At 40.8% G+C, this 24,875-nt stretch overlaps 1 protein-coding gene across 2 annotated transcripts in view; it reads left to right on the plus strand.

The window, feature by feature from the left end:
* Nucleotides 1-24,875, plus strand: part of stard13b (StAR related lipid transfer domain containing 13b) — a 412,204-nt gene that overhangs the window by 84,438 nt on the left and 302,891 nt on the right. Inside the window, exons 1-2 of one of the 2 annotated variants that reach the window (XM_072262910.1) lie at nucleotides 11,130-11,172; nucleotides 15,137-15,292. In XM_072262910.1, the coding sequence (XP_072119011.1) occupies nucleotides 11,137-11,172; nucleotides 15,137-15,292 (192 nt within the window). In that variant the 5' untranslated portion in view covers nucleotides 11,130-11,136. Of the gene's footprint in view, nucleotides 1-11,129; nucleotides 11,173-15,136; nucleotides 15,293-24,875 lie in introns of those variants that run through there. The other variant, XM_072262914.1, reaches the window with a different exon arrangement.

The raw sequence follows: 24,875 nt of genomic DNA on the forward strand, positions 1-24,875 counted from the left end.
CTTCAATTTCCTTTCGCATGCCTCACTAAATGTCTCTTAAATATTGCTAAAATATCTGCTTCCACCACTTCCCATGGCAGCATATTCCAGGACCTACCACTCTGTATGTAAAAAAAAATTTGCCAGCTGATTTTTCTTTAACTTACCCCTTCACCTTAAAGCTATGTCCTCTAGTATTTGATATTTCCATCCTGGGGAAAAGTGTCTGTCTACCCTGTCTATGCCTATCAAAATGTTATGTTCTTCTATCAGGTCACCCCTCAGCCACTGACACTCAAAAGAAATAAAAAAAACAGCTCTGCTGAACCTCTAACTAGAACTAATACCATCTAATCCAGGCAAAATTTGGTGAACCTCATCTGTACCCTCCCCTAAAGCATCCACATCCTTTCCATAGTGCAGTGACCAGAATTGCACACTCTATTCTGAATGCAGCCTAACCAAAGTTTTATACAGCTGCAATATGTCCCTTAATTTGGATCAGCCAACCACGAGGGAGGTTGTTGAAAGCTTTACTAAAGTTTATGTATAGAGCATCCACTGCCCTACTCTCAGTAGTGATAACTTTCACCGCTGGCGAAGCCCTTCTTTTAGCTTTGTTCGAGGGTGTTTCAAGGGCAGGACCTCTTCACTGTCATCAACCGAAAAAAAATTCGGTGAAGAAAAGATTCATAAGGATGTTAGCAGGACTGGAGGGCCTCAGGTAAAAGGAAAAGCTGGATAGACTTGGACATTTTTCCCTGGAGTAAAAGAGGCTGAGGAATGACCTTACAGAGGTATATAAATCATAAGGGATGTAGATAAGGTGGACAATCATAGGTAGAGACCATGGGTTTAAGGTGAGAGCAGGTAATTTGTTCATACAGTCAGGTACATACAGCAAAGGAAGCTGTAGAGCTGGTACATTTACAATGTGTAAGTCATTTAGACAGGTACATGGATAGAAAAGATTTCGAGCACAGGGGTTCCCATTCTTTTTGGTACCGTGGACCCTTACCATTAACCAAGGGGTTCATGGACCCCAGGTTCAGAACCCCTAGTTTAGAGGGACATGCAAAACACAGACTAGCTTGGATAGGTAGCTTGGTTAGCATGGACGAGTTGGGCTGAAGGGTCTGCTTCCCTAATATGTAACTCTATCACTCTAATGCTTGCAAATATCTGTGGCCACCTTATCCATTGCTGGTGGACTTTGGAGTGAGGAAGATCAGTAAGGTAAGTGCTCCACGTGCAAAGGAAAAGTAGAATGATTGCTGTATATCTTAAATAAAATTGCCTGATTTGCTGATTACCTTACGTTATTAATTGAGTTTTGAGTGTGGAGATTATAATGCTCTAAACCAGAAGATGGAGTAGTGTTCTTGAACTTAAATCTTCCTTGGCATGGTGGAGGAGGCTGAGGAGAGCAGGGAGGCTTGAAGTCACATATGCAGGAGTATTTTACAAATGAATCACACAAAGGATATTAGCTCTCTCCATTTTAAAGGAGCCCACATCATAAGCAGAAATACAGTATTCCTCGCACCGGAGTATCCAGTGCTTTGGGTGACATGAAGGAAGGAGGTAAAGAGGAAGATGTTGCACCTCTTGTTATTGGAGGAAAAGGTACTGTGTTGGTATTGGGTTTGCTGATCACAAAGTTCTAAACTCAAATCAAAGAACTTCAGCCCCATCAAATAAAAATAGCCACAGGCACCCTCACTAAAGGGAGGTTATACTGTAACTACCCAAACTTCAAAGACTAGTTCATTTCCCTGTTTATTCTCCACGGAGAGCTTAGCCGCCAATATCCACTATTTGGGTGGTGGGTAGACTTCCCTGCCAAGGAGAATATTCTTTCAGCTAACAAAGTAGCTTAAACACTGTTCATTTATTTTCAGTGATACATGTTATATTCAAACAACATTCTTAAAACACATTTAAAACTCACAGAGCATTTCCATCTCATTAAAAACTTCCAAAGTACAAGCCATTTCTAAAACTCAACGGATTTCCAAAACACAGATACAATTCTTACAAACTAAGAAGACATACCCATGAGCCACAGACAGGTCAGTCATCTAACGCAGGAATCAAAAGCAAAGGAATGGATTCAAATTCACCCCATGTTTCTGTCATGCTTCTTGATGTTCTATGACCATCTCTAAGTAGTCTGAACTGCATTTATACTATTTCTCTGCCACTTACGTGACTTGTGATATTTTTTTCATATCCCTTGTTACACAAGGCTTCTGCAGTCAGAGATCTCAGGTACCCACAATTAATGCTGTGAAGCTGATTCCATGAGTACACAAACCTTCCAACTTATTAATAGATCATCTATTTTTGTGCTAAACGATCACTTCCATCTGATCTGCAGGCTTCCTTGAACTAAACAATTTAGCTAGCATTGTCTAGTTTGAAACAAGCCAAATTAGCATACCCATGGTGTAGTACTGCACCTCTTCAGCAATTAGACCAGGTGCTGTGAGCTAGCAGTCTGCTCTATTAACAGTGTGTTTGTTTGCAAAGCTGTTATTTCAACTTCAGATTGATTACTGTTTGCCAGTTACATTGAGAACTGAAGACAGATTCAAGTTTATGATCAGAAGCTATACAAAGGTGAATTAGGAGTTCAACTTATTCCAAAACAATTGGTTGATCTTAGAAGCTCATTGCTGCTGTGTTTAGAAAGCTGAGCTTGGCAAAAAACAAGGCCTCTGACCCAAAGACAGTGAATATCCGTCACAGCACTGTGGAAAAAGGAATGATTGGTGATGGTGAGGGAAAAGTAAACTCGGGAATCTGTGAGGGAACTACCCTTTCAGGCTGTTGAAGGAAATGGACAGGTAAAGATGCAAGACGGTCGTGACATCTTCTGAAGTTTAATTTAATGTGAAGGCTGGGAAGTTGAAAAGTGAGGACAAGGAGGATGCTGTAGGGGAGAGCAGAAATGGTCAAGGCCCTGTTATCTATGGTGGAGAGGCTGAGGAATAAGGAGGCCTATTGAAAACAAAGACATGGAAGACTGCAGTTAAGGGCAATGTTAGTCAAGAGAATCTGCTGCCTTTCAGTGGATATTGGTCACTAGCCTATCCCAGAAATAGAGATAGAAAGGTGGAGGAAAGGAAGGAAAAGTTAAAGTTGGGTTAGAGAGGAGTCTGTAAGAAAACAAACCATAGCAGACTACCTCTTTTCAGCAGGGCAAGTGGAAATGTCCTATTTCCATTTGGTTTCTGGTGCAAGACCCAAGGTTGATCCTCAATATATTCAGTTTCAGGACAGGTTCAAATCTCATTTACTTTCTGTTCTTTTACTACAAATTACTGTTTATTGAGCACTGTTCTGTTTTTATTGTATCTCTGATGACTGGGTTATTTATTAAAAATGAACGTAAAACAATTGGTAATAACTCAACTGATGGAAGCTTGACAACAGAATAAACTTGCAAAATAACCTGATTTTTGTGCTGACACTGACACCTGACACCCCAGGTACCCCAAAATTCTTACAGAGAATCAAGGAAAGTAAAATAAAATCCCGAGCTCTTCCTCTGAGTATGGACAGGACCAGCATTCACTTTGGATTTTTTTTTTATTATCTTTAACTTCTTTTTTCACCTAGCCTGCTAATTTATTTAAAAAAACAAGTAGTTCAGTTTATATAATCCTGAGTGCAATTTGTGCTTTTGCTGTAAAGCACCTAATAATAGTTCTGGATGAAGGCATAATTTACAGATCAACACGCACAAAATGCTGGAGGAACACAGCAGGTCAGACAGCATCTATGAAAATAAATAAACGCTCAGTATTTCAGGCCGAGACCCTTCTTCAGGGCTGTAAAGGAAGTGGGAAGATGCCAGATTAAAAACGTGGGACAGGGGAAGGAGGATAGCTGGGAGGTGTTAGGTGAAGCCAGATGGTTAGGAAAGGTAAAGGGCTGGAGAGAAAGGAATCTGGTAGGAGGGTAGAATGGACCATAGGAGAAAGGGAAGGAGGAGGGGACACAGAGGGTGGTGTTAGGCAGATGAGAAGAGTTAAGGACCAGAGTGAGGAATAGAAGAAGAGGGGAGGGGGAGGTAAATTTTATTTTTAACCAGAAGGAAAAATCGATATTCATGCCATTAGGTTGGAGGCTACTCAGACGGAATATAAGATGTTGCTCCTCCACCCTGAGGGTGGCCTCATCTTGGCACAAGAGGAAGCCATGGACCAACATGTCAGAACAGGAATGGGAATCTGAATTAAAATGTTTGGCCACCAGGAAGCTCCGCTTTTGGCGGATGGAGCAGAGTTGCTGAAGGAATTGGTCCCCCAAGTTACGACAGATCTGACCAAATTAAAGGTGGCTGCATCGGGAGCAGCAGACACAATAGGTGACCCAGAAGATTCACAAGTAAAAGTGTTGCCTCACCTGGAAGGACTGTTTGGGGCCCTGAATGGAGGTGAGGGAGGAGGTGAATGAGCAAGTGTAGCACTTAGGCTGCTAGCAGGGACAAGTGCTGGGAGGGAGATGAGTAGGGAGAGTTGAATCGACAAGGGAATCATAGAGGGTGTGATCCCTGCAAAAAAGGGGGGGAGGAGGGAGAGAGAGAGAGAGAGATATGTTTGGAGATTGCAGAAGTTGTGGAGAATCTTGTGTTGGACGTGGGGCTCACAGGGTGCTAAGACAGTGGGCGGAAAGGTGGGGTGAGCACAGATGTTCATGAAATGGAAGAGATATAGATGATGACAGCATCAATGGCGGAGAAAAGGAAACCCTGTTCTTTGAAGAAGGAGGGCATCTCTGATGCCCTGAAAAGGAACACCGCATCCTGGGAACAGATGTGGCAGAGACGAAGGAACTGGGAAAAGGGAATAGCATTTTGACAGGAAGCAGTGGGAAGAGGCATAGTCAAGATAGCTGTGGGAATCGGTAAGTTTATAAAAGACGTCAGTCAGAAATTTGTCTCCAAAATGGAGTCGGACATTGAAAAAGGGGAAGGAGGTGTCAGAAATGGACCAAGTGAATTTAGGGGCAGGGTGGAAGTAAAGTTGATGAAATTGTTGAGCTCAGCATGGGTGCATGAAGCAATGTCAATACAGTCATCAATATAGTGGTGGAAGAATTGGGGAACATTACCAGGGAAGGCTTGGAATAGGAACTGTTCTACGTAGCCAATGAAAAGGCAGGCATAGCAGGGCCTCTGGCTACGTCTCAAGTCTGCAGAAAGTGGGAGGAACTGAAGGGAGAGTTGTTGAGGGTAAGGACCAGTTCTGCCAGACGAAGGAGAATGGTAATGGAGGAGAACTGGTTGGTTCTTTTATTGAGAAAGAAGCAGAGAGCTTGATGGGAGATAGAAGAGTATAGATACTGGACATCCTGGTGAAAATTAGGTGGTCAGGGCCGGGGAATTGAAAGTTACCGAGGAGATCAAGAGCATGAAAAGTGTCATGGATGTAGGTGGAAAGGGACTGAACCAGGGGGGATAGAACAGAGTTGAGGTTTGAGGGCACAAGTTCAGTGGGGTAGGAGCAGGCAATGGGCTTACCCAGACAGTCAGGTGTGTGGATTTTCAGAAGCTTCTACCATGCAGAGATCAGTTTCATTTACTCAGTCATGAAGAGCCCTCTACACTCCAGGTGTCAACGTCTGAGTGGACATTCACCACCACTGATAAGATTTGCTCTTTACAGCTATCTGCCTATCTGCTGGTTTCCTTGGATGGTGGTGCTGAAATGTAATGGCCATTTGTAGTCAAGCAAATTGGACCCATGACCCTTCTGCTATAATTCTGTCAGTAATGTCTTGTGCATGATCTCAGTCATAAATGGTCTAAGAGTTGCAGTATGCAAACAGGCCCTTTGCTTCACCAAGTGCCTACTTAAGGACAAACACAAGGAACTCTGCAGATGCTGGAGTTTTTGAGCCACACACACAAAGTGCTGAAGGAACTCAGCAAGTCAGGCCACCCATTTTAATTCTACTTCCCATTGCCATTCTGACATTTCAGTCCATGGCCTCCATGGTCATGATGAGGCCACCCTCTGGTTGGAGGAGCTACACCTCATATGCCATCTGGGTAACTGCCAACCTGATGGCATGAACATTGATTTCTCTAACTTCTGGCAGTTATTCTCTATCAGCCTTCTATCTTTCTCAAATTCCCATTCTACCTCCTTTATTACATATTCTCTTCTCCTCAATTACCCATCACCTCCCTCTTGCGCCCTTCCTCCCTTCCTTTCTCCCATGTTTGCTGTCCTCTCCTATCAGATTCCTTCTTCAGCCCTTCACCTCTTCCACCTGTCACCTCCCAGCATCTTTCCTCCGCCACCTATCCACCTTCCCCTCTCACCTGGTTTCACCTGTCCGTTGCTAAACTGTACGTTTTCTCATCTCCCACCTTCTTATTCTGACTTCTGCCCCTTCTTTTCCAATCCTGATGAAGGGTCTCAGGCTAAAGAGTTGACTAAAGATGCCTCCTGACCTGCTGAGTTCCTTCAGCATTTTGTGTGTATTGCTGAACATCAAGGAACCATATTTTAAAGTAATCCCACTTTTATCCTTTATATTCTCCCAATTTCCCATAAACTCTAACAAGTTTCAAAAGCAGTCATAGAAAAATTGATAGTTGAGTACTATCTGCTAAAATTTGGCTTGTAAACCATCTCATCTACTACAAACATAAAAGGCAAACCATTGGTAATCATGTTTTGAGTTTTTATGCCTCAGATATATTCCTTTTCTATAGAATTACATTAGTCAAACCACATTTGTAATACCAGCAGGTTTCTACTTCATAATATAGGATACTTTCCCCAAGATATTGTCAATGATGCCTTTGCTTTTAGATAGGTGCATGAATGATCAAGAAATGGAGTGCTATGTAAGAGGGGTTAGATTAATCGTAAAGCAGGTTAATATGTCAGCAGAATTCCATGGGCCAAAGGGCCTGAACTGTGCTGTTGTGTTCTATGTTCTACTCCTCTCCATATCTGCCGCCTGATCTGCTGAGTTCCTACAGCATTTGGTGCATGTTGCTATGAAGTAACCATTTTGTCATAAAAACCCATCTGCATATAAATGTCCTCAAGAAAGAAAATCTGCTGTTCTTACCCAATTATTGCCAGTTTGGAGATCCAGGCCCATCAATGTATTTAATTGTAACTGTCTCCTCTGTTAGAGATCGATAATATATGCCAGTATTACAAATAATGTCTGTAGCCCATTGTGTCATTGTGGGGTATTTTATACATACAAACTGACTACCAAGATACTGACAACAATAATTGTACTTAAAGATGAACAGAAAGCATGGAAATGTATGTCAGTCTATAGCTCCTGGGTCATTTAGGATGGTTGGGGAACAAAGTGAGTTAGAATCTAAAATATGGAAGATAGAAAAAGTGGAAGGGTTAGGTTGATCTTGGAATAGGTAAACAACATGGGCCAAAGGGCCTGTACTGTGCTGTAGTGTTCTGTGTTTTATGTTCTGAGCTCCCAGGCTTCACTTCGATCCTGCTTGAGGATTGGTGTTAAATGTAGGGACAAGCTGCTGGGATCCAGAGATTTTTCAGTTGAGCAAGGATTCTGTCCAAACCAGGGATGCATGCTCCCGTTGAGAGTCTGAAATCATCCCTAATGCTCCTGTGCCTCATCAGGATTGGAATCTTCCTCTCCCATGTCTTCCTCTGTCTTGAAAATCTTCCTGCTCAGACTGCCAAGTTAAAATTGTCTGACTGATTTGCAGATGTAATGAAGCACTCTTTAAAGGGAGGTCCTTGTTCGCTACTTAGAGAAGTAGCTTGAAATCAGCAAAGGACAGTCTGCCTTCCATCATTTTCAAGGTTACAGTAGTAAGTATCCTGGGTTTCTGCCAAAAAGGAGGAGCCAAAATCACTCTTGTAGAACAGCACTGGCAGAGCTTAGGAGCTTAGGGACAGTCTGCTCAGTGATGTGTGACCCACAGAGACTTCAGAGAGGGAAGAATAAAATAAATCACAGCAATGGGTATGTACAGGGTAAATGAATCAGTAAAACCAGTTTACTTCATTAAAGACCCTCATTATTTGTGACATACCCTCTCCTCGTTACTACTGTAAGGGGCAAGGTTCAGGAGCCTGATGACCCACACTCAACAATTTAGGAACAGCTTCTTATCCTCTGCCATCAGATTTTTGATTGTTCTGTAAACCCATGAACTCTGCCTCATTATTCCTTTTTGCACTTTTTTTGTAATTTATAACAATTGCTAGTCTGCACACTACTGTTGCCACACAACAACAAATTTCACATCATATCAGACCAATTAAAACGCAATTCTGATTCTGAGTCACACCTTGAAAATTCCAATTCTTTTCAGGCTGTATTAAATAGGCATTGTACTTTTTCATTCCTAATGTTTTCATTGAATAACTTGTCTGTAATTGTTCTGGCTTATTGTTGTTTTGGAACTGTAGATGGAATACGTTTATCACAAAACTAATTAGACCAACTGCGGAACTAACCTCCAGAACTAATCTGACGTTTAGGGAGTTCAAAGCTATCTTATAATCTTGGTGCATTCAGAACCAGCAGCTGGGCTTTATCCAGTTGGCCATCTGCAGGAAGATGGTTTGTAGAAAAGTGCTTCCATTAGATCAATGAAAAAGACAATGAGCTATTTAACAGATGGAAATGGTAATTTTAGCAATCACTGTCAGTCAAGAATAATAATGTTCTCAAATGCTGTCTTGTATGAGATGTATATGACGTTGGGACAAAGGAAACTGATTTGACCCTGTACTTAAAATGTCACCCTTGTGTCAGTTCCAGCTCGGTACATTGCTCTCATGTCTCGAATTCACAGGTTGGAGTTTCAGGACACACTCCAGATGAATGAGGACAAGTATCCAGAAAGAAGTTTTCAGTCAGTACTTTGGTTTGAGGAAGAGCAGGGAAATTTCCCCTAATGTTTTGTCTAATACTTATTCCTCAGTTAACACAATAAGTTTGAACTCTGCAGTTATTATCATATTGCTGTTTTGTGGGCTTACTATGTATAAGTTAACTGCTGCAGTTCCAACATAGGTAACTAATAAGCAATCTGCTGGAGAAACTCAGTGGGGTGAGTAGCTTCCATGGGCAGGGGATAATGGAATTATTGATATGTCAGGTCAACCTGCTGAATTTTCCCGGCAGACTGTTGCTCCAGATTCTGGGGTACTGGCATGATATTGGTTTATTATTGTATTGTGCACTGAGATATAGTGGAAAAACATCTTGTACGTGTGCCTCACAGGCAGATCATGCTATAAAGTGATTGTGATCGAGTGAAAAGAAAAAAAAAAATGCAATATATTGTGTTGCAGTTGCAGAGAAAGTGCATTTCAGGTAGAGGGCCTTGATGAGGTAGATTGTGAGATCCAGCATGTGCAGTCTGCAGACCTTTTGTCTTCATTGCTTGGTGACTATAGTTCAGTAGGCCTAACATCTGTCATTGGGAAAATGCTGGAATCCTTTACTCGGGAGATAACAACAGGATATTTAGACTATCAGCTGGAGTCATTATTGCTTTATGAAGAGAAGTTGCATTTGACATATTTGTTAGTGTTACTTGAGGGAGTAACAAACATGTCAAATAAAAAGCAATCTTTCAAGAGGAGGAGGAGAGAGTTGGGAGGGAATGAGCCTCTGCAGAAGATCCTCTCCAGCAGAGCATGTCTCATTAAATGACGTTGGAGGCTCCATTTCTCTAGACTAACAGACATATATACTACTTGTAGCGAAGTCAAACAAACTCACTAATTGAAGACAGTGGAATCCATTCCTTTCTCCCTTGGTGGAGAGCGTTAAGCTGAAAGAACATTGAGTTGCTAAGATTGTGAATTTCCAAATATACCTGCCTTTGGCTGGATTCCATTACCATGGTTGAACAAGTGAATTTATTCCCTGAATTTGTAGCTGGTCTTCATCGACATTTTCTGAATCAGGATGATAAGTGCCAAGATAATCCAGGGTGGTAGCAATGTTGTTTTTATTTTGAGAGAATCTGCATTTTTCCGTCTACAAGCCACACAATCTAGCTAATTGAAGATAAGGCCTATCTTCATACCACTTGCATCATAACTCCAATACAAACTCCACAAACAAGAATAGGATATGATCCCAACAAGATTTTTGATGCAATCTGCAGCCTTAAACTGATCACTAGTGAAATGAAGCACTGAAACTTCTACTGTAATATGAGACAATGGGTCTCCTGTTTAGTAATAGAAAATAATATTAAATTTTACTGGTCATTACCATAAATGGAAAGATTTTCATGCATATATAAAGCAACATTTGAAGTTGGATAGTAATGTACAGTACAGGTGCCAAAAGTATGTTGTATATATTTTTAATTATGTATATTGCACTTGCTTATTCCTGTGCCTCTGTAAATGATGTCATCATGTCACTTTCACATTTTGAGGATGAACCAATCCAATCAGTCGAATAACCTCACAAAGAAATTTGAACAACATCTTGTTTTCAATAATTGAAAATTCTAATGATCAAACTAGACAATGACTTCATTTTTTGGCATATTTAATATCTCACATATATATACATTGCAAACAACTATGCGTACTCCTGTTTTCACAAGAACTTTTGATTGTATCAGTTATTCTGTCTAGGGTACTCGTTTTCAGCTGGGTAACTTCAAGCTTTACCAAATGACAGTGTTTATAATTTATCGTTCTACCTTGGCCACTGACTCAGTCTAGTTAAAGGTAGACCCTAAAGTTTGTGACATGCAGTGTCCATAGTTTCCAAAGTGCCATGGTAACGATAAAGCAGAGTGACAAATGCATCCTCTGAGGATACAGCAAAATATATTTAATTACCTGTTTCTGTGCTGTAATTGTTATAGGTTATATCAAAATTATTTGCAGCAAAATCAAAGGATACATTTCATCTTTGGTCATATGTAAGAGATGTAGCTGGCATTTGATTTTGCCCTAAAATACATTTTATTGTGCTTAAATTGATCTCTATAAACTTCAGAAAGCATACTAATCTAGAATGTAGTTAAAAATGAACTGAATTTTGAAACAAAACTATACCACTAATTATCTCTTGTTTTATGAGATTGTAAACATCCCTGCTGAGACAGACAAGAAGACAACCCTACAAGTTGGGAGTGGCAGGTGGATGGAGTTGGAAATTGAAATTTCTCATGAAAACAGAGTAAGCATAGTTGTTTACAGTGTATGTCTATGTGGGATATTAGGAGGGAAGATGTGTGTGTGTGTGTGTGTGTGTGTGTGTGTGTGTGTAGAGAGAAGAGTAAAGACAAATGAGATGTGCTTTATCATAACAACACACGGTAACAAACTGGTGCTGCCATTTCTGGGACTTCAAGTTGGCTGGCCATTCTCATGGCATTTAATCTCAGCTATAAATGTACAAAAACAGCTGAAAGTTTATCTTTATAACAATTTTAACAACATAGCTGCTGGATATCTGAAATTAATCAGAAAATGCTGGAAATGGTCAACAGGTCAGGCAACAGAAAGGGAAATAGACATAGTAATTCATGTTGAAGTCCCCTTTTCATGAAGTCATAGAGAAGTGTCCCATTGAGAAAGCACAGACAATTAAGCAGCCATTTTTACACTGATCGTATTCTTTTCCATTTTATTCTCTCTATATTCCCATAATGTGTTCTTTCCCACAACCAAACACCTGGATTTTACCACTCATCTGCATACCAGGGGCAATTTACGGTGGTCAATTAACCAATAAGTTCTTATACTTTTGGAATGGGAGAGGAAGCCAAATACCGAAGAGAAGACTCACGTGGTCACAGGGAGAATGTGAAGCGTTTACACAGACAGTGGCGCAGGGCAGGATTGAACCTGTGAAGCAGCACCTCTACCAGCTAGGCCACTGTGCTGCCCCAAATGCCCAACCTGAAATACTCTTCCTCAGTCCACAGATGTTGCTTGAGCTGTTGAATGTTTTTAGTACTTTCTGTATATCGTTTAAGTTCATCTTGAACATGATCTAGACAGCCTTTCTAAAATAAGGTGCCTAATGTACAGCATTTTAAATGTGGCCACTTGATGATTTTTAGCCTTACTTTTGTTTTCTATATTTTGTTGGTACCTAGGCCTGAGTTGATGTAATAGTAGTAGTAGTATTTTATATGCTTTCTTTATCCCTAAAGCATACTTATAAATGGTTTTATTTCACTGTGCACCTGAATTTGCCACTGTACCCCTTCTGAAATTGCAAAATATAATTATATGCTTCTCATTAATCTTCTTATAAAATAAATGAGTCATACAGCACAGAAGCAGGTCCTCCAGCCTTTACGTACAGTACTTGCCGACTATCACTTCACCTTTTGTATACTAAATTTCATTGGACAACTGTTGGTCCATGTGAGTAGTTAGTTTTTGTGTCTTTTTGTAGTATACTGCACAGCTAATTAAATTTTGATACTATTCCTAAATGAGCACTGTTCCTTGTAGCCATCTCATCTGGAAATAGAGTAACTTCAATGTAATGCACAATACAATATCAGACAAAATCTAGAACAAGTCAAATGAAGACGTTTTCTTCTGATTGACTTCATGGTATGTAGGGATTGCTGGCAAGGGGCAAAGTCTGTCCCTAATGGCCCTTGAAGTATGGAGGTTGTGGTATTCCGCAGGGGTTTGTGATGGGACCAATTCTTTTTATGTTATATGTCAATGATTTGGATGATGTTAAATATCAATGATTTCCTACCCAAGACCCACAAATCCGCTTGTCCAAGTAGACCCATTGTTTCAGCTTGTTCTTGCCCTACTGAACTCTTATCTGCATACCTCGACTCTGTTTTATCTCCCATAGATCAGTCCTTTCCTACCTACATCTGTGACATTTCACAAGCTCTGGATCTTTTCAATGATTTCAAGTTACCTGGTCCCGATCATCTTATTTTCATTATGGATGTCCAGTCCCTATACACCTCCAACCCTCACCAGGAAGGCCTCAGACGTCTCAGTTTCTTTCTGGGCACCAGACCCAACCAGTTCTCCTTCACCACCACTCTCCTTCATCTAGTGAAACTTGTCCTCACTCTTAGTAATTTCTCCTTTGGCTCCTCCCACTTCCTTCAAACAAAAGACGTAGCCATGGGCACTATCATGGGTTCCAGCTAAGCCTGCCTTTTTGTCAGCTACATGGAACAGTTTATGTTCCAAGCCTACTCTAGTGGCTGTCCCCCACGTTTCCTACGTTACATTGATGACTCCTTTGGTGCTGCTTCCTGCACCCATGCGGAACCCATCAACTTCATCCACTTTCCCTCCAACTTCCGCACTGCCCTCAAATTTACCTGGTCCATTTCTGACACCTCCCTCTCCTTTTTCGATCTCTCTGTCTCTATCTCTGGAGACAGCTTATTTACTGATGTCTATTATAAACTCATTGACTCTCACAGCTACCTGGACAATAGCTCTTTTACTTGTAAAAACGCCATCCCCTTCTCTCAATTCCTCTGTCCCTGCTGCATCTGCCCTCAGGATGAGGCTTTTCATTCCAGAACAAAGAAGATGTCCTCCTTCTTCAGAGAAAAGGGCTTCCCTTCCTTCACCATCAATGCTGCCCTCAACCCCATCTCTTCCATTTCACACACGTTAGCTTTCACCCCATCCTCCCACCTCTCTGCCAGGGATAGGGTCCTTACCTACCACCCCACCAGTTTTGGACCCCTTATCTTTGAAAGAATGTGCTGAAACTGGAGAGGGTTCAAAGAAAGTTCATGAAAATGATTCCAGGATTGAATGGCTTGTCATATGAAGAGCGTTTGATGGCTCTGGCCTGTATTCACTACATTTCAGAAGAATGAGTGGTGACCAGGTTGAAACCTGTCGAATGGTGAAAGGCCTTGATGGAGTGAGTGTGGAGAGGATGTTTCCTGTGGTGGGAGTGTTTAAGACCAGAGGACACAGCCTCAGAATAGAGGGGTAGCCTTTTAGAATGGAGATGAGGAGGAATTTCTTTAGCCAGAGAGTGGTGAATCTGTGGAATTCTTTGCCACAAGCAGCTGTGGAGGCCAAATCTTTAGCTATATTTAAGGCAGAGGCTGATAGAAATGGGGAGAAGGCAGGAGATTAGGGCTAAGAGAAAAATTTGAACAGCCACGATGAAGTAGCGAGCAGACCCTATGGGCCAAATAGCCTAATTCTGCTACTATATTTGGGTCATTTCAGAGACAATCAAGATTAAACCTTTTGCTTGGGACTGGACTCACATATAGACAAGGCAGGTTGCTAGACTATAAACACAAGAGATTCTGCAGATGCTCTAAATCATGAGCAACTCACATAAAATGCTGGAGGAACTCAGCAAGTCAGGCACCATCTATGGAGGGGAATAAGCAGTTGACTTTTCAGAACAGGTCCTGATAATTGTTTAAGTCCAAATATTATGAAGTATTAAAAGGGGGACTTGGTATTCATGTGCGAGAGAGTAAGTTGCAGGCTGCAGGGAAGTAAGTTGAGGAGGAAAGGGATTAACTGGTTTGCTTTGCTGAGAGCTGGCATGAAGTTGATGGGCCAAAAGTCTTTCTTCCTTGTCGTGATGGAAGATGGAATGATGGAATTCAACTGGAGAAAACTGGGATTTATCTGAGACTGGATCTCACTTAAGCAGCTGATAGCATGCAGCTAGCAGATGGGAAAGGAAAAGAGGTAGACACGTACACCATGTATTATCACCGTACATGTGGCAGCTGACTTATTCTTTGTTTCACGTAGACTCATGTTACTGTTGGCCAGACAAAATATTATTACTGTATGTAACCTCTCATCTCCCTGCAGTTATTTCAAACCCATGCTTTCAATATAATTGCATATCATGCACTCCTCACCATGACTCGGTCAGAATCCTGAGATCACTTAGCGCACGACTGCGGCAGCTGAAATGCACGCTCACCACTAACATTTCAAGGACATTAGGGATATGGATATACGTGCTAGCGATACCTCAAGGATGAGTGTAAGGTTAACCATTCAACAGTTCAAATACAGTGAATAAAATAGTATAGACTTGGACGCACCCTTCTGTTTCCAGCAGAAAAACAAGACATTTTGTATGTTTTACTTGTGTGGCTACAGAGGCACTAATTTTATGATTCTGCAATTGATGCTTGTTTCAGGCAGAATCTAATGAAGATGTCTTCCATTGGAGAGACTCCATGACTTTGCTGATGAAAAAGCTTGACCAGCTGAACCTGGACATTGAGGATGCACTTATTGTTGGTTCCTCCCCTGCTGGTACCCCTGCCATCAAGAGATGCCGCCGGCAGCAGCCAGTGAGTAATGATTACACTCTTCCTGCCTCTCCTATTCAACTGACTTCAAGTATAATCAGATGAATAAAAATATAACAATGAAAAATACCAGGCAGAATTACTTTAAAAACAAAATGGTAAATTTTGAAAAAACAACACTGCCTGCAACATTAACGTGCCACTTCTCTCCCTTCCTGACTTTATCCATACAGCTTATTGATCATAAATAATATGCATATTTTAATGAGCAGCATCAATATATTCCATAATAATGATAAATCTGTTCAGTAAGCCTAATTAGTATCATACTACATACAGCAAAACTCTCTAATTCACTTCATCACTGCCGAGTTGATAATGCTTTGACTCATTTTAACTCAGGACAGGTTTGGATTAGATGGGTAAAGGGTGAGTTAAAGGTGTACTTCGTAATAGTCATAGTCATAGTCATACGTCCTTGATCCCGGGGGAAATTGGTTTTCGTTACAGTTGCACCATAAATAAATAATAATAAAACCATAAATAGTTAAATAGTAATATGTAAATTACGCCAGTAAATTATGAAATAAGTCCAGGACCAGCATATTGGCTCAGGGTGTCTGACCCTCCAAGGAAGGAGTTGTAAAGTTTGATGGCCACAGGCAGAAATGACTTCCTATGGCGCTCTGTGTTGCATCTCGGTGGAATGAGTCTCTGGCTGAATGTACTCCTGTGCCCACCCAGTACATTATGTAGTGGATGGGAGACATTGCCCAAGATGGCATGCAACTTAGACAGCATCCTCTTTTCAGACACTACTGTGAGAGAGCCCAGTTCCATCCCCACAACATCACTGGCCTTACGAATGAGTTTGTTGATTCTGTTGGTGTCTACTACCCTCAGCCTGCTGCCCCAGTACACAACAGCAAACATGATAGCACTGGCCACCACAGACTCGTAGAACATCCTCAGCATCGTCCGGCAGATGTTAAAGGACCTCAGTCTCCTCAGGAAATATAGACGGCTCTGACCCTTCTTGTAGACAGCCTCAGTGTTCTTTGACCAGTCCAGTCTATTGTCAATTCATATCTCCAGGTATTTGTAATCCTCCACCATGTCCACACTGACCCCCTGGATAGAAACAGGGGTCACCGGTATCTTAGCTCTCCTCAGGTCTGCCACCAGCTCCTTAGTCTTTTTCACATTAAGCTGCAGATAATTCTGCTCACACCATGTGACAAAGTTTCCTACTGTAGCCCTGTACTCAGCCTCATCTCCCTTGCTGATGCATCCAACTATGGCAGAGTCATCTGAAAACTTCTGAGGATGACAAGACTCTGTGCAGTAGTTGAAGTCCGAGGTGTAAATGGTGAAGGGAAAGGGAGACAAAACAGCCCACTGTGGAGCCCCAGTACTGCTGATCACTCTGTCGGACACACAGTTTTGCAAGCACAAGTATGGTGGTCTGCCAGTCAGGTAATCAAGAATCCATGATACCAGGGAAGCATCCACCTGCATCGCTGTCAGCTTCTCCCCCAGCAGAGCAGGGCGGATGGTGTTGAACGCACTGGAGAAGTCAAAAAACATGATCCTCACAGTGCTTGCTGGCTTGTCCAGGTGGGCGTAGACACGGTTCAGCAGGTAGACGATGGCATCCTCAACTCCTAGTCGGGGCTTGTAGGCGAACTGGAGGGGATCCAAGTGTGGCCTTTAATCCAAGTGTAATCTCTTCATTGGCTCAATTGCATTTTCCTTTCATACTTTTTTTTCCCTTATTGACCTTTTTTTTAATATAAGTGGACTCAGAACATGCAAGTTTGTGACATATTGTCTGATGCTACATGCTGAAGTACTCACATTGATCAGCATTAAGGATATATAGCAGTTGTTCAGTGCCATAAATAAGTTGCACTGAGAATCATTGAGCTTGCTCACAGCAGCAGTGATTTTGCCTGTTGCTATATTGCTCTCAGCTGCTGGTTTGTTGCAAAAGCTGACCACACACGGCTACTTTTAAACAAATACAATTTCATCGCACGATAAAGGTTAATGATCTGATGAATTAATCCATCATCAATGTTGAAAACATCTTTTTAAGTCATGTAAAGTTTAACACAGCTATGAGTGAAAATGAGTGAAAGTGCATCAGTTTATTAACTTCATGTGTAATAATTTACACATATGTATTATTGGTCTTGCTTTTCAGCCAAGCATTGTTTTTACTTTGCATAGCAGTAAACAAAATTTGCATTATACCAAGCAGGAAGCAGACAGACCAAGTACAAATGAGATTAAACATCAAGCTCATTGAATTAACACACACCAAAGTTGCTGCCTGGCCTGCTGCGTTCACCAGCAATTTTGATGTGCGTTGCTTGAAATTCCAGCATCTGCAGAATTCCTCAAGTTTGCGTTTTTAAGCTCATTGAATTGTTACCTTAGCCTCAATTTGATAAGACCATAAGGTACAAGAGCAGAATTAGGTTATTTGGCCTATCGAGTCTGCTCTGCCATTCAATCATGCTGGATCCTTTTTACCCCTACTCAATGTAATTTCCCGGCTTTCTCCCCGTAACCTTCGATGCCGTGTCCAGTCAAGAACCTATCAATCTCTGCCTTAAGTACACCCAATGACCTGACCTCCACAGCTGCCTGTAGTAACAAATTCCACAAATTCACCACCCTCTGGCTAAAGAAATTTCTCTACGTCTCTGTTTTAAATGGATGCCCCTCTATCCTGAGGCTGTGTCCTCTTGTCCTAGGCTCCCCTACCATTGGCAACATCCTTTCCACATCTACTCTGTCGAGGCCTTCCAACATTTGAAAGGTTTCAATGATATCCCCCCTAGTCCTTCTGAATTCCAGCGAATACAGACCCAGAGCCATCAAATGTTCCTCGTATGATAACCCTTTTATTCCCAGAATTATCCTTGTGAACCACCTCTGGACCTCCTCCAATGCTAGTACATCTTTTCTTAGATGAGGAATCCAGACTTTTCGCAATACTCAAGATGAGGCCTCACCAGTGCCCTAAAAGGCTCAGCATCATATCCCTGCTCTTGTATTCTAGACCTCTTGAAATGAAATTGAATTTTGCATTTGCCTTCCTCACCACCGACTCAACCTGCAAGTTAACCTTTAGGGTGTTCTGCACAAGGACTCAAGTCCCTTTGCATCTCAGGTTTCTGGATTTTCCATTTAGAAATCAGTCTACATATTTATTTCAACTACCAAAGTGCATGACTCTGCATTTTCCAACATTGTATTTCATTTGCCACTCTCTTGCCCATTCTCCTCATCTGTCTAAGTCCTTCTGCAGCCTATCTGTTTCCTCAACACTACCTGCCCCTCCACCAGTCTTCGTATCATCTGCAAACTTGGCAACAAAGCCATCTATTTCATCATCTAAATCTTCGATATACAGCAAATAATGAAGCGATCCCAACATTGACCCCTACAGAACACCACTAGTTACTGGCAGCCAACCAGACAAGGATCCTTTTATGCTCACTCGCTGCCTCCTACGAATCAGCCAGTGCTCTAACCATGTTAATAACTTTCCTGTAATACCATGGGCCCTTAACTTCATAAGCAGCCTCATGTGTGGCACCTTGTCAAAGGCAATCTGAAAGTCCAAATATACAACATCCACTGCATCCCGTTTATCTATCCTACTTGTAATCTCCTCAAATAATTCCAATAGGTTAGTCAGGCAAGATTTTCCCTTAAGGAAACTATGCAGAGTTTGTCCTATCTTGTCCTGTGTCACCAAGTACTCCATAACCTCATCCTTAACAATTGATTTTAACATCTCCCCAACCACTGAGGTCAGGCTAACTGGTCTGTAATTTCCTTTCTGCTGTCCTCCTCCTTTCTTAAAGTATGGAGTGACATTGGCAATTTTCCAGGCCTCTGACACCATGCCAGAGTCCAATGATTTTTGAACTTTGATTGCTATTGCATCCACAATCTCTAATGCTACTTCTTTCAGAATCCTAGGGTGCAGTTCATCTGGTCCGGGTAACTTATGTACCTTTAGGTCTTTCAGCTTTTTGAGCACTTTCTCCCTTGTAATAGTAACTTTACTCCTCTTTCCTTGCACCCTTCAATATCTGGCACACTGCTAGTGTCTTTCGCAGTGAAGACTGATGCAAAATACGCATCTTGTTCACCTGTCATCTCCTTGTCCCCCATTATTATTTCTCCAGCCTCATTTTCTAGTGGTCCAATATCCACTCTCATCTCTCTTTTATTTTTTATGTACTTGTAAAAGCTTTAATTATCCATTTTGATATTGTTTGCTAGCTTGCTTTCATTTTCATCATTTCACTTCTAATAATTCTTTTAGTTGCTCTCTGTCTGTCTGTCTGTCTAGGCACCATATCCGATGCGGACTTTGGTGACCATGGTTTTCCGTATAGATCTATCTTTCGTTTTTTGGATGACTTCCATTTCCTCGATGTGTAGCCACCTGGCTATGCTTTTGATGTACATAAGCCGAGGTCTTCCTCTAGGTTTACTCCCCTCAATCTTTCTAGAGAGGATGAGCTTTTCTCGTTCATCTTTCCGCATGATTTGTCCTAGGAATCTGAGTTGTCTTTCTCTTATTGTTGGTATGAGTGATCAAACTGCTTGGGCTCTTCTGAGAACTTCTTCATTTGATGTATGTGTGGTCCATGATATTTTTAACATTCTCCTGTAGAACCATAATTCAGCTGCTTCTAGTCTCTTTTCCATTGCTGGGAAAATGGTCTAGCATTCACTTCCATAAGTCAGGATAGAACAGATGTAGCACTGCTGTATTCTGTTTTTAGTGTACATGCTCATCCTTAAGTCTGTTAATATGGTCTTCATTTTTTGGAAAGCTTCTTTCGCCATTGCTATTCTATATTTGATATCTGTGTCGCACCTGCCATTACTTGTTATTAGGCTACCAAGATATCTGAATTTGTTGACTTGTTTGATGTCTGTATTTCCGATCTTGATCACACATTGTGGGATGTTTGTCTTCCTGGAGGTGACCATGCTTTCTGTCTTCTTGGTGTTGATTGAGAGGCCTCTGCGATTACTTCCTGCTGCCACTATAGTGAGTAGCTCTTGAAGTCTTGAAGTTGCTCTCTGTAGGTTTTTAAAAGATCACCAATCCTCATTATTATCCTCTGCCTTCCTGCTAATTTTTTTGCTTTGTTGTATGCCCTCTCTTTTGACGTAACTTGTCAGCCATGGTTGTACTGTTTTGCCATTTGTGTACAGGTGTCCCCTGCTTTATGAAAGTTCGCTTTACGTCACCTCGCTTTTACGAATGACCTACATTAGTACCTGTTTTCGCTAACCGAAAGAAATCCAAAGAGGATTTTCGCTTTTACAAAAAAAGGTGCCCGCTTTAAACTTGTGTTTACCCCGAGAAAGACTACTATGACCGTGAAGCCTTGCGCGGGCAGGTGTGTGCACATGCGTGTACGTGCTGATTTTTTTCTACAAATTGGTTTTGGCCAAATCTTCACGATTCTGCTAAGTGAAACTACACTGTACATACATTATTTTTACTTTATATAGGCTGTGTATTTATCATATCATTCCTGCTTTTACTAAATGTTAGTGTTATTTTAGGTTTTGTGTGCTATTTGGTAGGTTATTTTCTGGGTCTGGGAATGCTCAGAAACTTTTCCCATATAAATTAATGGTAATTGCTTCTTCGCTTTACGCCATTTCGGCTTACAAAAGGTTTCATAGGAATGCTGTACTTTCGGATAGTGGGGGAAACCTGTGTTTCTTCATTTTTGAATACATCCGTCCTGCACCTTCCTCATTTTTCCCAGAAACTCAAGCCATTGCTGCTCTTCTATCATACCTGCCAGCAGCTCCTTCCAATTTACTTTGGCCAAATCCTCTACCATACCACTGTGATTTCCTTTACTCCATTGAAATACTGCTACATCAGACTTTACTTTCTCCCTATCAGATTTCAAGTTGAATGCAATCGTATTGTGATCACTGGTTCCTAAGGGCTCTTTTACCTCAAGCTCACTAATCGCCTTGAGTTCATTACATTACACCCAATCGAGTATAACTGATCTCCTAGTAAGCTCAACAACGTGCTCTAAAAAGCAATCCCATAGGCATTTAACAAATTCATTCTCTTGAGATCCATTACCAACCTGATTTTCCCAATAACATAGGCTCAATTTATAAAATAGTTATCCTGAATGATTCAATCCTATGTTTACTACTTTTTTAAATTTGTGTGAGGCATCCTTTAATTTTATTGTATTTTTAGAGCTGTGATTTCCAATACTGAAATATTATTATCACCATCAATAAGTGTTATTGTAATAGATTAGCTTTATGTACAATTGTTGAATACCTTAAATTCAACCTAACGGTAAAATGTGTCTGGGTATCTGACCCTTCTACCACTGTTTTCTTGGGATGTAAAGCAATGGATTGGTGCTTTTCCTGCAGTCATTCTTACAGGAAGTTAGGAGCAGACTTGGGGTTTCTTCAGAATATTAGTGTACTGTCAGCACCACAGAGAAAAGATAATGGCAAGTAGCCAGTAACAGTGAAGAACCTGGGGTTAGATAAGTGCGTAAAAAAGGCAACTAAATAAAATAAAAGCATCCTGAATTTGGGAAAATCTAACTTACGTCCCTCCTAAATATTTTTGGTTTTGTATATACGAGGGGTGATTGATAAGTTTGTGGCCTAAGGTAGAAGGAAATGAGTTATTAACTTCAAACTTTCTGCATAATCAAAGAATTGAACTGCACGTGCACGTAACGAGAGCTGTATAACTCATCTCCTTCTACCTTAGGCCATGAACTTATCAATCACTGTGTGTGTGTGTGTGTGTGTGTGTGTGTGTGTGTGTGTGTGTATATCTCACTACATATCAACTGAAGAAACTGAGTCTTACTCACAAGCTCTGTTCATTGTCTTCTTATACTCTTGGTCTGATGTGCATGTCTTTTTTGCGCTAAACTCTGACTTGAAAGAAAACATGCCTAGATATCCAAAAATGGTACCTGGAGAAAATCTCAAAAGTTATTAAAATGTAAGGGAATATGTAGCAAGATCAATTGGTTCCACCAAGGCAGAGTCATCGGAATCAGAATCAGGTTTATGATCACCGGCATGTGATGTGAAATTTGTTAATTTAGCAGCAGCAGTTCAATACAATGCATAATATAGAAGAAAAAAAAATAAAATAATACATAAATAAGTAAATCAATTACAGTATACATATATTGAATAGATTAAAAATCACACAAAAAACAGAAATAATATATATTAGAAAAGTGAGGTAGTGTCCAAGGGTTCAATGTTCATTTAGGAATCGGATGGCAGAGGGGAAGAAACTGTTCCTGAATTGCTGAGTGTGTGCCTTCAGGCTTCTGTACCTCCTACCTGATGGTAACAGTGAGAAAAGGGCATGCCCTGGGTGCTGGACGTCCCTATTAATGGACGCTGCTTGCATTGTCCAGGTTTCTGCCTGGATAGAACACAATTGTCTTATCTAGATACAAACATGGACAAAGCTGTATTGCAACAGTTAAAAAGTAAATTAGGAAGCAAGAAAGAGAAAATACCCATCCTCAAAATAATTATTTTAGTTTAGATTTGCTTAAAAAGTGTCCAGAGCTTTGAATATATTTTCTAAACTCCTTGAACTGACATCTAATGCTAACACCTGTGTGCATAATTTGTTAAAGCCACAATATCTCAAAGCAGTTTATGTTAGCTTTTATTGGGCATCAGCTTATAAAACAAATATCTTAAATGTCATTAACTTTGCAGGTGTTTCAACATGTATTCTCGCAAACTAACTGAAAATGTCATGCATTGTAAATTTGCACTGCTGACCTTGTAATGGCTCTAAGGTAGGAGCCAAAGAAAAGCAATGATCAATGGCCCTAATAGCTCCTGAAATTGCAGACAAATACCAAACTATTGGAAAGTGAATTACATGTAAAGTAACTAGTTTAATAAGTGAAGTTTTCAGAGAGACAAGTATTCAGTTCTGGAGGCCACGATATGACTTCTTGGTTATCTCAACGAATCCTCCTATATTTAAAATTTAAAAAGAAGTTGAACTCTTATTTCATTTTGCAAATGCTTTTATTTTCATTAATTTAATAAGAAGAAGCTCAGTAGAATAGAATGGCAACAAAAATAGGTCAGCTGCCCTTGATGGGCACTATCAATCTTCCAGAATAGTTAGTAATTTAGAATCCTCTGCAATGATTTCAGCATCGTATGTTCATTGTATTACTGAAGATTATAGATTTTGATTGAATGTTTTGATTACAGAGAATTGGTTCTCATCTTGCACAGTAAACGGAAAATACTTAACTGTCTTTGTGGTTCTGTATAAGACAAGAAAGTGAACTATATTCTTTGTGGTACTCATTTAATTGAGTGCAATCATCTGATGCCAGGGAATTATATTTTCTCCAACGTACAAGAGAATTAGGCAGAGGCATGTGACCAGTTCTAAGTAAATGACGTATACAGTATTGTGTAAGCAGATAAGGGTGTACCTATTGAGTATTGCTTTTTATTCAATTTATTCATGATCAGAAGTAACAAGTATTTCATTAAATGATAATGCATAAATCTAGTATGAGATGAAGTCCTAATTTAGATTGTAAATCCTGATGAAGGGTCTTGGCCCAAAATGTCAACTCTTTATTCCTTTCCATAGCTGCTATCTGATCTGAGTTTTATGCGTGTCATACTTTAGCGTTTGATTTTGTCATTCCTTCAAAGACTTAACCTCTTGTGCTCATAAGTAAGCACTTCTTTCCTTCTTGGTTTGCAGATACACTCAATGGGCATTTTATTAGTACCTCCCATGCATAATAAAGTATATGTTCATGATCTTCAGCTGCTGTAGTCCATCTACATCAGGGTTCAACGTGTTGTGCATACAACACCACTGTTGTAACATGTGCCTACTTGAGTTACTGTCGCCTCCCTGTCAGCTTGAACCACTGTGGCCATTCTCCTCTGACTTCTGTCATTAACAAGATGTTTTTGCCCACAGAACTGCTGCTCACTGGAGGTTTTTGTGTTTTTGCACCATTCTTTGTAATCTCCAGAGACTGTTATGCATGAAAATCCTAGGAAATCAGCTGTCTCTGAGATACGTATTTGACCATCTCAGTCTCCAGCCAATGCAGGATTCTTCTTTATAAAAAGAAGAAAGTTGGAGGTCTTCGTCCCTGCATCAGCGATCATGGAGTCAACAAAATTACCACTAATTACCACTCTTGATGGATAGTGTGTTCTAAAGATTTGCCAGGGTCCAGGCTTTCAGCAAACTGGATCTCTGGAGAAAAATGACAGTTCTATACCCAGACATTTAATTCCTGGATTATGTCTTTTCACCCCAAGGCATAACGTGGACCCAGAGAAATTGTGCACTGTTGTTGAATGGCCCTGGCTAAGCTCCCTTAAATTGCTATGGTGCATCTTGGGCTTCTCCAACTTCTACCACTCTTTCATCAGGAACTACAGCCAAATCACTGCTCCTCTCACCTCCCTCATCAAATCACCTAACTCACCTGGTCTGTTGCCGCAGACCATGCTTTCAAGGAGCTTCACTGCTACTCCCATTCTCCAC

This window comes from Mobula birostris, chromosome 7 (genome assembly GCF_030028105.1).
Source record: "Mobula birostris isolate sMobBir1 chromosome 7, sMobBir1.hap1, whole genome shotgun sequence".
NCBI lineage: Eukaryota > Metazoa > Chordata > Chondrichthyes > Myliobatiformes > Myliobatidae > Mobula > Mobula birostris.